Source organism: Vicia villosa, linkage group LG5 (assembly GCF_029867415.1).
Source record: "Vicia villosa cultivar HV-30 ecotype Madison, WI linkage group LG5, Vvil1.0, whole genome shotgun sequence".
In the NCBI taxonomy this organism is placed as follows: domain Eukaryota; kingdom Viridiplantae; phylum Streptophyta; class Magnoliopsida; order Fabales; family Fabaceae; genus Vicia; species Vicia villosa.
In genome coordinates, this window is record NC_081184.1 from 97682165 (window position 1) to 97697718 (window position 15554).

At 33.0% G+C, this 15554-nt stretch overlaps 1 protein-coding gene across 1 annotated transcript; it reads left to right on the forward strand.

Annotated features, from left to right (window-relative positions):
* The first annotated feature begins 2974 nt into the window (after positions 1-2974).
* LOC131605053 (putative F-box protein At1g32420) lies at positions 2975-4213 on the forward strand. Its single transcript, XM_058877452.1, has one exon. It carries the CDS (start codon positions 2975-2977, stop codon positions 4211-4213), a length of 1239 nt encoding a protein of 412 aa, XP_058733435.1.
* The last annotated feature ends 11341 nt before the right edge of the window (positions 4214-15554 follow it).

Sequence of the window (15554 nt, forward strand, 5' to 3'; positions counted from 1 at the left end):
AATTAGGAACCATATAACATGATTTCTAACACAAAAGTTTTAATTCCAAATTCAAATCCTAACATTTCAAATGTAGAAATTTCAAGAACAAAATCCCTATTTTTATGCTTCTACCCAACACCCATCATTATATAAACCCGTGATTCAAGGAATTTCCACCCTTATCTTAGATGAAGACACTTATAGGATTCTTCCTTCTTTTCTCCCTTTTCTCCTCTTTTTTCTCTTCTCTTCTTTTTTCACTTATCTTCTTTCTAATTCAATATCTCTCTTGTTTTGTATAACCCTTACTAACATAAACCCACTAATGGGCTTAGTTTTTTTAATAGGCTTAGTAATACATACTCCCACTTAACTTACGTATTCTCATTATTAGGGCCAACTAGTTATTTCTATTATCACACTCACAAACCCAATTAATATATAATACACATACATTATTTCATTTAATCAATTATTCACATAATAATCCAATTATATAACATATTCACCAAAACTCAAATAATAAATTATTCAACACATGAAATAATAATTATCATAGTAATTAACTAATAAAATAATTAGTAAATAAATAAAAAAACCGGGGTGTTATATACAAGAGTCTTTAATCCGCAATTTGCAGTTTGTATTCCTACAATACCCTTCATGTTTACTTGAGTACTGAAAAAATTAACATTTAGCCGATCTAAAATTGCGATCAATAAATATTGGGGTTAGTATTTTTCATTGACTTTTCATATGTGGTGTTGCATATACATTTCTTTTATGCAAGCTAAGTTGCATGGGGACAAGCAACAGTTTAAGTGTGTATGTGTGGGGGGAGGGGGTGCTAACAAGCAGTTTCACCATATTAATTAGCTCGATCTTTAGTGTCATTTTACATTCCCTTTATTGAAAAAATATGGCCTTTTACTTTGCATTGCAGGCATTGAAGGATAAGCATCAATCACAAAGAGAAACGGAAAAAAATCAAGAAATCGAAGGTATCAGGCTTGATGATGGGTAGGCATGATGCCCGTCATGGCCTTACCGTCGAAAACAAAGAGCACAAGTGAACGAAGGGCAAGCCGTCATGCATAATGACTTCTAGTCCCATCATTTTCTGTGTTTTCAGTTGCAGTTTCAATTCACTTCTCCATGTTTTTCCCAGGATTCTACAAGATTTATGGAGGCTTTGAAACGTAAAATTTACTATAAATAGGTCTGTAATTCAATGTGATGCTATCCAAAATTTTGCACTAAATTTACTACATTTATTTTAAAATTCAGCACTAAAATTTTGCACTTTCGAGTTTTATGCAATTTATAATTATTCAATTTATAATTTTGTTATTTCTACTACTGTATTTGGATCAAAATCTCCCTTCGCATCATATTTAATTTCAGAGTCAATTTCAATTATTTCCAGGTTTAATTTTTTATTGTGTTTTTTATCATGAATTCATTAAACATGTATTTTGTTTGCTTTACTACCATAAACTATGAGTTATAAACTATCAATCATCAACTATCAATCATAAGTTATAAGTTATCAGTTAGTTTATCAACCAACAACTATTTTTACCGATTAGAACCATATAAAAATATAACATATCAATAGCACATATATATTTTTTTTCTTTCTAAATGTACAAAGAAATATAGAAAACTAGAAGCATTTAAGAGAAAATAAAAAGCTTTTGTTAAGAAAAAGAGAGAGAATAAATTGTTAAAATGATAAAATGTCATTTTTCCCTAGTGATGAAATTAATAGGAAATTTACAATCTAAGATAATAATGTTATTTCTTAGTAAAATTAAAATTATAAAAAAAATTCATTATTAAAAACATAAATTTTTTATGATTAATATTTGGAAAAAATATATTTTTAGAATATCTGATGAGAAGAAAGAAAAAAAATAGAATCATTTTAAAAAGTAAAATATTTTTTTTTCAAAGAAAATAGAATGTAAAATAAATTATAATATTGTAAATGAATAAATAAAAGCTTAAATACGTTTTTAGTTCTTATAAATTATTAAATTTTGCTTCTGGTCCCTAAATAAATATTCATGTTTCTGTCCATATAAAATTATTATGCACATAGTTTTAGTCCCGACTGTTAAACTAATGTACATTTTTTAATGATTATTTTGTAGACATGTTTAGAACGTTATAAAAAGTTCTTTGAAAGAAAAGGAACTCCAAATTTGATTTCATTGTCTAGATTTTAATTACTTTTGTATTATTTTTTGAAATTTAAAAATTCATATTTAATTTTTCTCATTTTAAAAGTTCCAAAATTTGGTATTTCACCGTATTGTAAACATGTATGAAAATAATTATTCAAAAATTTACTTTTCAAAATTTTAGAAAACAGCTAGGACTAATACGGCATGCATAAATATTTTATAGGGACCAAATTATGTCATTTTTTAATAGGGACTTAAAATAAAATTTGAATTATTTATAAGGACCAAATATAATATTTAACCCATAAGTAAATGAGTCAAATATAATTTTTTCTTGAATATTTTGTTTTTTTAAAAAGAAACTAGATTGTAAAATAAAGTATAATATTTCAAATAAGTAAATAAATTAGTAAATTTTATATATTTTTAGAATATTTTATGAAAAGAAAGAAAAAATATAAAAGAAAAATAGAAATAATCAAAAATGTAAAATATTTTGTTTTTTTGAATGAATATAGATTGTAAAATAAAGTATAATATCTCAAATGAATAAATAAATTAATAAATTAGGATATAAATGTTAAAATGGTGAAACCAAATTATTCAAGTGAATTTATTTGCAATTATACCTAAAAAGATAAAGAAAAAAAGAATTTCTTCTCAATTAAGTATTGTTTATGTATAAATAAATAACCCTGAATCTTTTTTCAAATGAGTAAATAAGAAATTCAACTCCTATCATTGTTTTCTCACTTGAAACGACGAAGTTTTATCTCATAATATATTTTGCCTTGTCATTGAAGATGGCGAAATTTGTAAGTGATAAGGTAAGAAATCACATATCTAATGATCTTGCTTTCTCCATTCTTTCAAAACTTCCCTTAAAATCTATGAAGCGCTTTGGATGTGTAAACAAAACATGGTTGGTTTTGTTTGAAAACCCTAATTTTATGATTAGCCTTTGCAATAACTTGATATCCGTTCCTCACTCTTATTATAATGATACATCTCTCCTCCTTCATCAAATTGTTTATAATCGCGAGCATAATTACGTTAGTTTCTCTTTGCATATACTTTCTGGTGAAAGGTTTGAGAATAAAGTTAAATTGGACTTTCAAAATCTATTTCAACAAGAGGATCCTAGCTTTAGTGTATTGGTTTCTGGTAGTGTAAATGGAATTCTATGTCTTTATGATCGAGACACAGTTGTATTGTGGAATCCAACTACCAAAGAATTCAAAGTCATTCCTCCTAGCCCTGCCGAGTCTCTACCACCTTATGAAGCTATTATTAAGTATATTCATGGATTTGGTTACGACCCTTTTAGTGACGACTATAAGATTATTAGGAATGTAGGTTTTGTCCCAGTAACAGATGATGATGATGATGTTCTTCCGTCTGATGTGCAATGGGAAGATGTGTGTGAAAACTATAATACCTTTTGGGAGGTATATAGTCTAGTAAGTAACTCTTGGAGGAAAGTTGATCTTGTCCTTCCTGCTTGTTGTTGGGAAGGCGGCAACTGTAATGATAATCTACTATACTTGGATGGAATGTGTCATTGGCTCTCTAACTCTTACGGAGATAACAAAGATAACAATGAAGAGTACTTGGTGTCATTTAACTTGACCGATGAAGTTTGTTTTACTACACTCATGCCCACACTCACGTCTTTAGACACAGATTCCAATGAAACATGTAATTGGGTGCACCGTGCCTTGGTGTTGTTAAATGGATCCATTGCTTCGATTTTATGGTATACAACTACTTTTCACATATCAATTTTAGGAAAATTGGGTGTGAAGGAATCTTGGACTAAAATCTTTGTTGTTGGACCCTTGTCTGATGACATTAGGTATCCTATCGGAGCAGGAAAGAATGGCGATATATTCTTCGCAAAGAAAGATGGAAGCGAACCAATCTGCTTTGATTTATGTACTCATATGATTGAGGAACTTGATGGTATTAAAGGAGCGCATAATTCTAAAATAATAATATATAAAGAAAGTCTGGTTTCGATTGGGGAAAAAATCATTAGTTAGCTTACTTGTTTTTACATAAGAGAAAAGAGATAAATTTATGATTGTGTTTATTAGGTTAGTTTTACTTTCAATAATAAAAAGTGAGTTCTTAATCCCTCATATCAAAATTATGATTAGGAAGTGTATGAAAATTAATAGAACCATTATCAGTAATTTATTGAAAGCTTTTATTCTATGATTCTTATTTAAATTCCAAAGCACATGTAATCAAATATATTTTTCTAAAACTTTTTGAGGGGTGAATTAATTTCTTATGAATATTTTACCAAATGACATCCTTTAAAGGATAGTTTTTCTTTCATGATAGGATATCACTTTTTGATCTCATATAAGTCATAGTATCCATATCTTAGAGGCTGTTGTAATTGTAAACGCATGTTGTTTACCTGCTCTAATCTATTTCACCACTACAAAACAAGATGGGAATCCATTCATTATACCCGGGAGAATTTTAGAGAGTGAAAAAGAAAATCTAGAAAAGAAGCACACACCAAGAACATTCAGTTAATCTTGAATTTTGCAGACATCGCCGACTCTGCCATGTTACAGAGACTTGTAATTTGAGACTAGTCATAATTATAAAAGAGAAAAAACACAAGTCATAATTTTGAGACTAATATATTATAAATAAATCACACCTTAACCATACTCACCTTAATTATGATAATTGTTTGTCCAAGCAAATAGCTTAAACACACAATTCATTACAAGTCATAATTTTAAAACTAATACATTATAATAAAATCACACCTTAACCTTTTTCATCTAAATTATAATAATTGTTTGTCCAAGCAAATAGCTTAAACACACAATTCATCATAACATTTTGCTAGTCAAAAGCATTAATAATTATTTTATTCATTATTAGTCTTTTTTATTTATTTATAAAGGTAAATTTATACTTGGTGGACAGACTAAATGAGAAGGACAATTTTTATAGGAGGGGTTTACTAGATCAGTATCAAAGCACAATCTAACTTCCATCAAATCTGCAGAACCCTTTTCACAATGAAGTTGTGGTTCAAATCCGATAATCAACTTTATATGCTTCTGAATATCAGCTGATTTCGCGGTTCCACCCGGTATTAGAGCCTCCGCTCCACCCGGTGCTAGAGACATCTTCAGAATGTCTTTGATATTATTTTTCTCATACAGAACTATAGCGTGATTAAAGTAATCAACTGATGACATTGTTGAGCAAGTTCCATGCTTGTCCCACTCGTGTGTCCAAAACTTCATGTTGTTTCCCTTTAGAGACGGCCAAACACTATTAAGCTTAGTATTGAATGGGTTAAGCTGGTAAAAAAAAAAAAAAAGTCATATTTTTAAGATAATACAAAGTAATAATAATAATAAAAATTAAAGCAAGGAGATATACATACCGAAATTGACTTGTGTGTGCATTGATATGTGTGAGGTGGGGTGTCGTTCTTAGGCCATAGTCCATGCAGAGTAAACTCTCATGGTACATTTGCGATACATTGATTTTGCTTGCAAAAGGATTTTGGCCATGTTTCGACCAACATGAAGTAATCAAAGTTAATATTTGCATAATAATAAAAATAGGAGTGTAAGAAATAGAAGAGAGAGAATAATAATGATAGTAACTTCATTTTAAACAAGTTCAATTTTGATTTCTGTAAGTTGTTGATTATAAAATTTCTTAAGACAAGTATTTATAGGTGAAAAAAATGTTTACGTGTCTTTCTTAATATTTTAAGTAATTCAATTAATGAATGCATAAATTTTCACCTAATCTTTTTTAAGAAATATGTTTTCAAATAAACGTGTCTTTCTTAATATATTATGAAACTATGAAGTAAATAAATATTTTGCAATCCAACTTAAAATATGGTTCATATAAAACTCAATTGTTATAGTGTGAATATAAAAAGATTCTTGACAAATGCCTAAACTATTGCTTAGCTTACAAATGCAAAATTAACAAAACTAAATAAATATGAATTAGTACAAAAATAAAGCTAGACAATGGGTAGAAAAGACTGATTTGCTAGAATTATAATGCTCAATTGTAAGCTAATTCATATGAAATAAGGAGTGAGTGTACTCTTTCACGTAATCTCTCAAAAGAACAATAATTTCTAATGTTTTCAAATAGAATAATTGTCTCATTTTATCACATGTTTTCAAATAATTTTCTTAAATTTTTTGAGTGATGAATTAATTTCTTCTGAATATTTTACCGAATGATATCCTTAAAAGACTTGTAAAAGTGAAAAATTAAAACAAAGTGTCCAAGTCAAAAATCCTACCTTGTGAAAGTAAAAATACACACATAGTTTTAAAACTAATACATTATAATAAAATCACACATCTTAACCATATTCATCTCAATTATAATAGTCGTTTGTCCAAGCAAATAGCTTAAACCCATAGCTCATCATTACAAGTCTTACTTTTGAGATGAATACATTATAAATATATCACACTTTAACCGACATCTCAATTATAATAATTTTGTAGGCCCATGACTTATGCTCGACACACAATATGAATATGAATACCAAGACTTATGCTCGACACACAATATGAATACCCTCATGTAGGCTCAAGACCTCAAATGAAGGTAAGAAGGAGAAACTTTTAAATATTTCAGGAAGACCTCTTTGAAGTCTGAGAAAGGTAGTCGCGGTCCTATCTTCCTGAACATGCACCCATAGAGTGGGACTGTATAACCATCCAAGGACTTTCATATCCTCTTCTTCGGGCTCATCGGAAGAGCCAACCCTTTTAGAGGGTCACCAACCACAATTTCGACAGCGTCTATGGCTTCCTTAATACTCAGAACGAATGGAGCAACCTCTAATTCTGTGTTCACCCAACCATCCTTCGTGGTGTCAATAGGCTCCATCAATGTTACACCCCTCTGGGCTAGGTTAACCTTAGAATGTTTACCGAGAGTGATCAAAGAAACAATGTCGGTCTTACCCAAATGTTCTAAGTTGGCCTTCACCTCTACATCGCTTTGTCTAAGACTGATGGTACTCAGGGAAAGTTGAATGAAGTCATCGGCGTGCTCGTCCATCCACTAGACGACTTGTATTTCCTCCTCTGTTAGGACTGGGGATTTATAAGGACCTGTGTACGATTTAGCTCTTCGTCGACATTTGATAAAAGGGATTCTAATTAGTCAAACAAGAAGCTCCTTCCTCCAAAAGAACTCCCAAAATGCACTTTCTGAATCAGAATCGCCAAACATGAGTATTACGTCTTTGTTCATGCGATCAGAAGTATGGGGTAGATGAGAATAAGGGGATTCCTTCGTTCCCAAAGCAGAAGAAATGTTGATTTTAAAATCACTCACTAGGTTAATGGTACTATCACTCATCTTAGCTAAAGAACACGCAATGCAGAAAGATAAAATGTGAGTTGAGAAGGGTACTTGATTGCGTGAGATGGATGAAGTGAAGAATGGAAAAGACTTTGGTTAAGGCACTACAATAGCTTTTATTGATACTCTTAGGAAAGAGGAGATGAAGGCGTTTCTCAGTGATTACAAATAAGCTTGAAATCCAAATGTTGTGAAAAGATATCAAAACACTTAACTCCTCATATTTATATGCCAAGGAAATTGAACTAATATGATCATCTAGAGAGAGGAGTTATGAGATCAACAAATGGATTTCTCCTTGGGTTCTTGGGAATATAAGCAAACTCGAGTGCACTATAAGTTTTGTAATTCCCTAACTTGTCGCATCAGTACACATGTCAGAGGAATGTTATGAAATGTTTTAATGCTTCCCAGACCACTAAAGGCTTCCCAGACTCACTCACCTACTCCATTTGACCTAAGGTATAAAAGTCAGTTCACATGTAAAACAAGGTATATTCTTTGATCTCCCCCTTTAATTATACTCATCTTGAACCCTTGAGTGACATGGATTTTGGAGTGCTAACCTTACCACTACCCGTGTGCTTGAACTGGTTCATAAGGATCACATGTAGCCTATGAATGTTTAAAGCATGTGAGGTAAGAAATATGTTTTTATATATTGATGGTTAATAAAGGTGCACATATATTGATTTCATTCGTGAAACATCTGATACCTTCACTACATTTGAAGTCATATACCATCATTTATATTATGATAAGGGAGAAGAAATTGGTAATATTATTCATATTTGCAATGACAGTGGCAGACAATTTGAAAACTCAAATTTCTTGAAATTTTGTACTTTCGAAGGTATAACTCGTGAGTTTTTAGCTCTTATAGCGCCTCAATAAAATGGGGTTTATGAGTGAAAGAATTATACTTTGTAAGAAATCGCTAGAGTTATGCTTCATGCAAAGAATTTTCCATACCACTTTTAGGTTGAGGCAATGAATACTACATGTCACATCCATAATTGAGTAACCATTTGGCAAGGTATCAAGGTCACTCACTATGAGTTATTGAGAGGGAAGGAAGCCAAATGTCAAATATTTTCTTATATTTTACAACACTTGTTACATCCATGCAAATCGTGAGAAAAGATGAAAGTTAGGTCCTAAGAGTAATAAATGTATCATCTTGGAATATTCTATAAATATTAGGGTTATCGTGTGTTTGACAATAAAAAAAATCAATTATGGAATCCATAAATGTCATTGTTACTAATATTTAATATTAAGTGATCCCTCGTGAAGATGAAGATTCTACTACTCCAAAGTAACATATTATTCCAAAGAATCAAGTCAACGATATCAACATCCTTCTTTAAGTAGTAGATAATGATGAAGACATTTCCCCAAAAAAAGATAAGACTATACTCAAGAATTCATAATAATCATCTCATTAAAAACATAATTGGATTGAATGATGGGGTTACAACTTGATCAAAAGAACAACTCAATTATAGAGATATGATGGTGTCATATCCTAATGTTTACCCATAAGATCCCACCTAATTTATATCTTTGCATTACCTAAAGATCACATGTTTGGGTACCTCATGGCACAATCTCATCTTTAAGTCCATCTATGTGAAGATCACCAAGAACCTTATTGTGTTTCTTGTAAATTTGTGAAATTCTGGAACTTGTAACAGATGTTAAGAGAGGTGTCCTAGCAACATACGATGTCAAGATAGATGTTATAATTTCTACTGACGTACAGCACAAATATCAAATCTGAAATAATCTTGGAGAATAATAAATAATAAGAAATTGTTAACCCAGTTCAGTGCAACAACACATAATCTACGACTACTAAGTCCGGAAGGAAATCCACTATTAGCACTAGTTCAAAATCTAAACAATCTCAGTTTACAAATTTTCTCCTAATCACTACCCAATGTAACTTCTACCTAGAAATAGACATCTAGATATGAAAAATAGACATCCCACTTCCAATCACCGTAGTGATAAAAACAGTCACACACCCCGTGACCAGAGGAACCAAATTAGAAACATTACACTTTTAAATAAACAATACTTGACCTTGCTTAAAAGCTTTGATCAAGAACATTAGTCAACTATTTTTCTTAAAAGCTTCAAGAGTACGAACACACAACCCACCTCAATGTATTAAAATAGACATGAGTGACACACAAGAGGAACACACGAAAAACTTAAAGGACTCCCAAGACACCAACCATTGTTTTACACACACGATTTCTATTTGTGATTGCTTGCAAAACTAAGTTTACCAAGTTCTTATTTATATACTCCTGAAGTATGGGCTTGGATTCTATAATAAATCCAATATCCTCCTTTATGAAACGGCTATAAGATCTTCAAACAAAATAGGAACAAATCAAATCAAATCCAATCTTAGTTTTCTAAAGAAATCTCAAAATTATTTTTCTAAAAACCAAAACAAATTTGCATTTGTCCTAACAACTCCTTGATTGGATGCACCTGTAATAATTATCTGAATATTCTAGATTCTCATATTTTTCAATTAAATCTTCAAGGATTAAAATTCCAGTATGAATTGTCAGGATGTTCTGGTGTAGGATGTCATAACATCTGTAAAAACACATAACAGTTGAACCTGTTATGAAAATTGGTCAAGATATTTCAACAGCTTGCTCAACATCAATTAAGAATCATGTTTTAGCAAAATTAATGCCAATCACAAAATCATGAAACTAACAATAACCCCCTTTGGCAAATTTTGTCTAAAACAACAAAAGCACTGTTAAGTCCTGGAGATAAAGCGAATCTACATGATAACATGTAAATTAAAATCAATACAAAGATATATCAGAGATGCAATATAGTTACACAAATATCTTCTTCTTCATAGATTTTTGGAGCTTGTAAAATAGATAGGTCCATTACTCTATATGTCATACATAACCAGTACCCCCCTCAAAGCGAGACCCAAACATGAACTAAGTTCACACATCAGAGGCATTGCACACACTCTTCTGTCTCCAGTTCTTCAGTTCCAGCAACAACACATTCAAGCATCACGACATAATATCATGCTCCCCTTAAATATTTGCATCTAGAAAGAAAACACAACAATTACTCTTATCTTAGTAGTAGCACAATCATATCAGTATGGTAATCAACATGTCAGAACACGTGTCTTAACATTAGGACAGACAAAAATAACCTAACACTTTACTCCCCTTTTTTAGCGAAAAATTGACAAAAAATAAATTAAATTTAAACAAATGGAAACATACAAATATTGCAATCAAGCAACACATATAAATGGAAACACACAAACCTAATGGAAATACGCAAACATAGTCACTTTCAGGTAGAGATACATTTGATGGATTGAGAACCTACCGATTTAGTGCTTGTGAGTTCACAAATTTCATCTCTTACTACTTCATCAGTCTGCACATGAGATGTTCCAACATTGTTTATAACATCCATATTTTCATTAGACACTTAGTCATCAAGGACTATAATTAGAAGTTCCATTGCAATTTTATTTTTGGAGTAAAACACTCTATAAGCTCTGCTTCGTGTAGCATACCCCAAAAATACTCCTTCATCTCTTATGGACTCTTTGTCAGTCAAGATATGAAAAGGTTTGACTGTAGGATTATTTCCTTTCCATATATCATAAGGAGGCATTGAAGTTCCTCCTCTCATGGTCACTCTGTTATGAATATAGCATGCAGTATTCATAGCTTCAGCCCAAAATTCTTGTGGAAGTTGTTTAGCAAGAAGTATGATCCCGACTGATTTTTGTATTTCTCAAGTCTTTTGCTCAACAATTCCATCTTGCTAAGAAGAGAAATCATGACTAATACCTTATGAGACACAATATTAAGAGAATTTTGCATTCTTAAACTTCTTTTCTGAAGGATAGAAAAACACTTATAAAAGGGGGGTTTGAATAAGTGTAGTTTCAAAACTTGTAAGATAAAAATAACTTTGCACAATTATTTTTATCCTGGTTCGTTGTTAACTAAACTACTCCAGTCCACCCTTATCAGGTGATTTACCTCAACTGAGGATTTAATCCACTAATCAATCAAGATTACAATGGTTTTCCACTTAGACACAGCTAAGTCTTCTAGAGTCTACTGATCACAACTTGATCACTCTAGGAACAACCTGCTTAGAAACACTCTAAGACTTTTTCTAGAGTTTTCTGATCAACTGATCATTCTAGTCCTTTACAACTTAATGTAAACAAATTCTAAGAGTATTACAATGCTTCTTAAAAGCTATAATCACAACTGTGATATTTCTCTTACAATTTAAAGCTTAATCTCACTATGATATTACAACAGCAATAAGTGAGTTTGAAGATGAAGTTTGAGAGCTTTTGAATTTGACAGCGTTTCTGTAAAATATGCGCAAGTGTTCTGATTTGCTTCTCATCAGAACTTCATTTTATAGGCGTATGAGAAGATGACCGTTGGGAGCATTTAATGCTTTGCGTATTCCGTAAAGCATTGCATTTAATGTTTCACTCTTTTGTCAACTACCTCGAGCCTTGCTTTTGCTGCGACTACTGACGTTGCTGTTAATAGCTTCTAACGTTCCTTTTGTCAGTCAGCGTAGCCTGCCATCTTGTACTTGATTTTGATTGATCTTTTGTAGATACAACGTTTGAATATCGTCAGAGTACAAACAGCTTGGTGCATAAGCATCTTCTGGTCTTCTGATCTTGAAGTGCTTCTGAGCGTGATACCATGACTTCAGTGCTTCTGCTTCTGAACCCCAGTCCTTCTGATGCTTCCATAGACCATGTTCTGATTCTGCTTGACCATCTTCTGATGTCTTGCCAGATCATGTTCTGATGTTGCATGTTGAACCTTCAGAGTCAAAGCTTCTGAGCGCTGATTTATGCATACTCTTTATATATTTCCTGAAAAGGAAATTGCATAGGATTAGAGTACCATATTATCTTAAGCAAAATTCATGTACATTGTTATCATCAAAACTAAGATAATTGATCAGAACAATTCTTGTTCTAACAATCTCCCCCCTTTTTGATGATGACAAAAACATATATAAATGATATGAATTTGCAATCAGAATAACAGACGGCAAAAGACAATTACACATTTATAGCAACAGCATATAAATATAATGTGTGAATGTGTCTCCCCCTGAGATTAACAATCTCCCCCTGAAATAAATACTGGAAGAAAATTTGCATAAAGAACTTCCCTGAGTATCTTCTACTTCAGTTGAGACGATCACACATGCTTAAGTTTTCAGAATATTCACAGCTTCTGCTTCTTGCTTCCAGAGGACAGCTTCAGAGCTTGAATTTCTTCTTGAATCATTCCATGCTAGATTGTATCAGAACATTGTTGAATCTACTAGAGCATCATCAGCGCATCTTCTACATTCTGAAATGTTACAGAACAAGCTATACGAAAAAAGTCAGAGCAAGAATGAATCAGAGCATAACACACATATATATATATATATATATAAGAGCCTAAAATATGTATCAGAACATATAGGATGCATCATAATATATATGTAGTAAATCTTAAACAAATGTATCAGAGCATATAAGGACAGAGAAAAAGGTTAGTGCATATTCCATCATTAGAATATCATAACATTCTTCCTTCTTGCTTCTGATTCTGAAGCTTCACAGCACTCAGCTTGCTTCAGTTTCAATTAGCTTATTCCTTTTACAGAATAGCGCTTCCCATGGTTTTGCTTCTTGTGTTGAGCTTTGAAGGTTTCCTTCAATTCTTTTATCCTGCAAAACACTTAAGACAACATAGAACTTACAAGTTCTTGTTAGAAATGTGGAGACTTTTCACCCAGCAACTGATAGATTAAATCAGATCATTTATCACATTTTCTCCCCCTTTTTGTCATAACATCAAAAAGAATATAAAAGATTCAGATGCAGAAAGCGACAAAATAGAAAGAAAGAAACAGAGAAACTTTTCATTGATCAAACAAAAAAGTACAAGGAGGATGCAGGAAAGAGAAAAACAGATGCATGAAACAAAGAGACTACTAAGACACAAAGACTACCCTAGCTTGGACATAATGCTGGCTAACATATCTTGAATCGAAGCATTACTTTCATTCTGACTTTGGATGAAAGCGCGAAACTCAGCATTGGTTTCATCTTGCCTATCCAACCGAGAAACTATCTCAGCCTAAGTCTTCTGAACACCCGCTAGAGTTCTTGCCAGAACAGAGGGTTCACCAGTAGAGGCCTCACAGCTTCTGTTCAAAGGATCAGCATTAATCACCATTGCTTCCATGGCAGTCTTCTGAGAGAGATCATTAGAAGGATTTTCCTCAACAAGAATTTCTTGAACAGAATGATCTTCAGCTTCAGCATCTTCCATCTCAACATCATCTCCGTACACTGGAGTAGGAAGATCAGAATCTCCATTCTTAAGAGCTTGCAGAATGGCAGCCATATTCCTTGGGGCAGAAGGAGCTTCAACTTCTGGAGGAGAAACAACTTCTGGAATCACCATGTCAGGATCTTCTGCAGAAGGATTAGCTCTCAGAAGATCAAACAGCCACCTGAAATCTCCAAGCAGCACTGGATACTGAGGTCTCTAGACCACAATATCTCTGCAAGGATAAGCTTCCATTGCAGCAGCAAGTCTTGCTTCTTCCAGTTCATCCACAAAAGGCTTTTCCTCAAGACAGAATCTGCCACCAAGACGAGTAAACCAGAAATCTTCTGAGTGCCTTAAGAAGCCATTTGGTCGAGGAGCAAGCTCAATGCAAATTTCCTGCAGTTCTCGAAAGTAATCATCTGCTTGTCTTCTAAAGAATCTCCAGAACCTCCTCACAGCAACATCATTGAGTCCTCCTTGATGAGCTATTCTGAGGGTGTCAGAGACTCTTCTGACATTCCTCTTTACCATTTCAAAAATTACACCAATAGGATATGCTTTGCGGGATTTTATTTCTGTACGGGCGGAAACAGGTGTAAGACAGGAATAGGGTTGGGGTTCTCTATCAAGACACAAAGATGATTCTGCTCATTATCAGAATCCAACACTACAAGTGCAGGCTCAGGTCGAGGCCTGGGAGTGTAGTTGCAGTCACGGAGCAATTACTCATGTGACGTAGAGTCAGGTATAGCAGATGAAAGAGAATCATTTTGGGGTTGAGAAGAGATGGGTTCATAGTTCGCATGAGGTGGGGGTTGCGAAAAATAAATATTTGTGTAAGGAGGAAAGAGAGTTTGAAGAGGTTCAATCTCAAGAATAGGATTGGCAGGAGTTTGGTCAGACACATGGTTTGACTTGGTTGGAGAAGGAAGAGTGGGATTATTTTTGGTAGGTGCAAGAGAAGGAGTTGGAGTGATGGTTGCAGGGGAAGAGAGAGGTGTGAGAGCACGGACATTGATGGGTGATTCTGATGGGGCTTTTTCTTGTTGTTTTACTGGTTTAGGGGTTTGAGGAATATTAATTGGTGCAACTTCTGAACGTAAAGCAGGAACAGAAACAGGTTCAGAAAGATGTATACCTTTGGACACCTTCTGTAAAGCCATAGCCACAGCCTCCAATTTTCTCTGCTTCTTGTTCTTAGGCACTTCCACAACAACTGATTTCCCACGAGAGATTTCTCTCCTTCTAACAGACTCAGCAACCTCTTTCTCACACTCAACATTCTTCTTACCTTCAACATTTTGAGTTGTTGGTCTTTGAACAGAGCCTTCAGGCTGATTCTGAGCTTCTTCTTCTCCTTCATCAGAGTCATTCACAATCAATTTTCTTCTTTTCTTGGTTGTTTTCTTCTCAACAACAACAACATTCTTTGACTTCCTTTTTTTTCTTCACCCCCACTTCTTTTTCTTCTACATCTTGCACAGGAACAAATTCTGCTTCAGCAACAGCTTCTTGTTCCTCTACATTAACAGTAGCGACAGAGGCAGCTTTCACCGTTTCTTGATTAACTGAGGAAGGATCAAACTTT

Excerpts from the sequence above, each read along its gene's own strand:
- LOC131605053 (XM_058877452.1), top strand. The coding sequence starts at position 2,975 with ATGGCGAAATTTGTAAGTGATAAGGTAAGAAATCACATATCTAATGAT.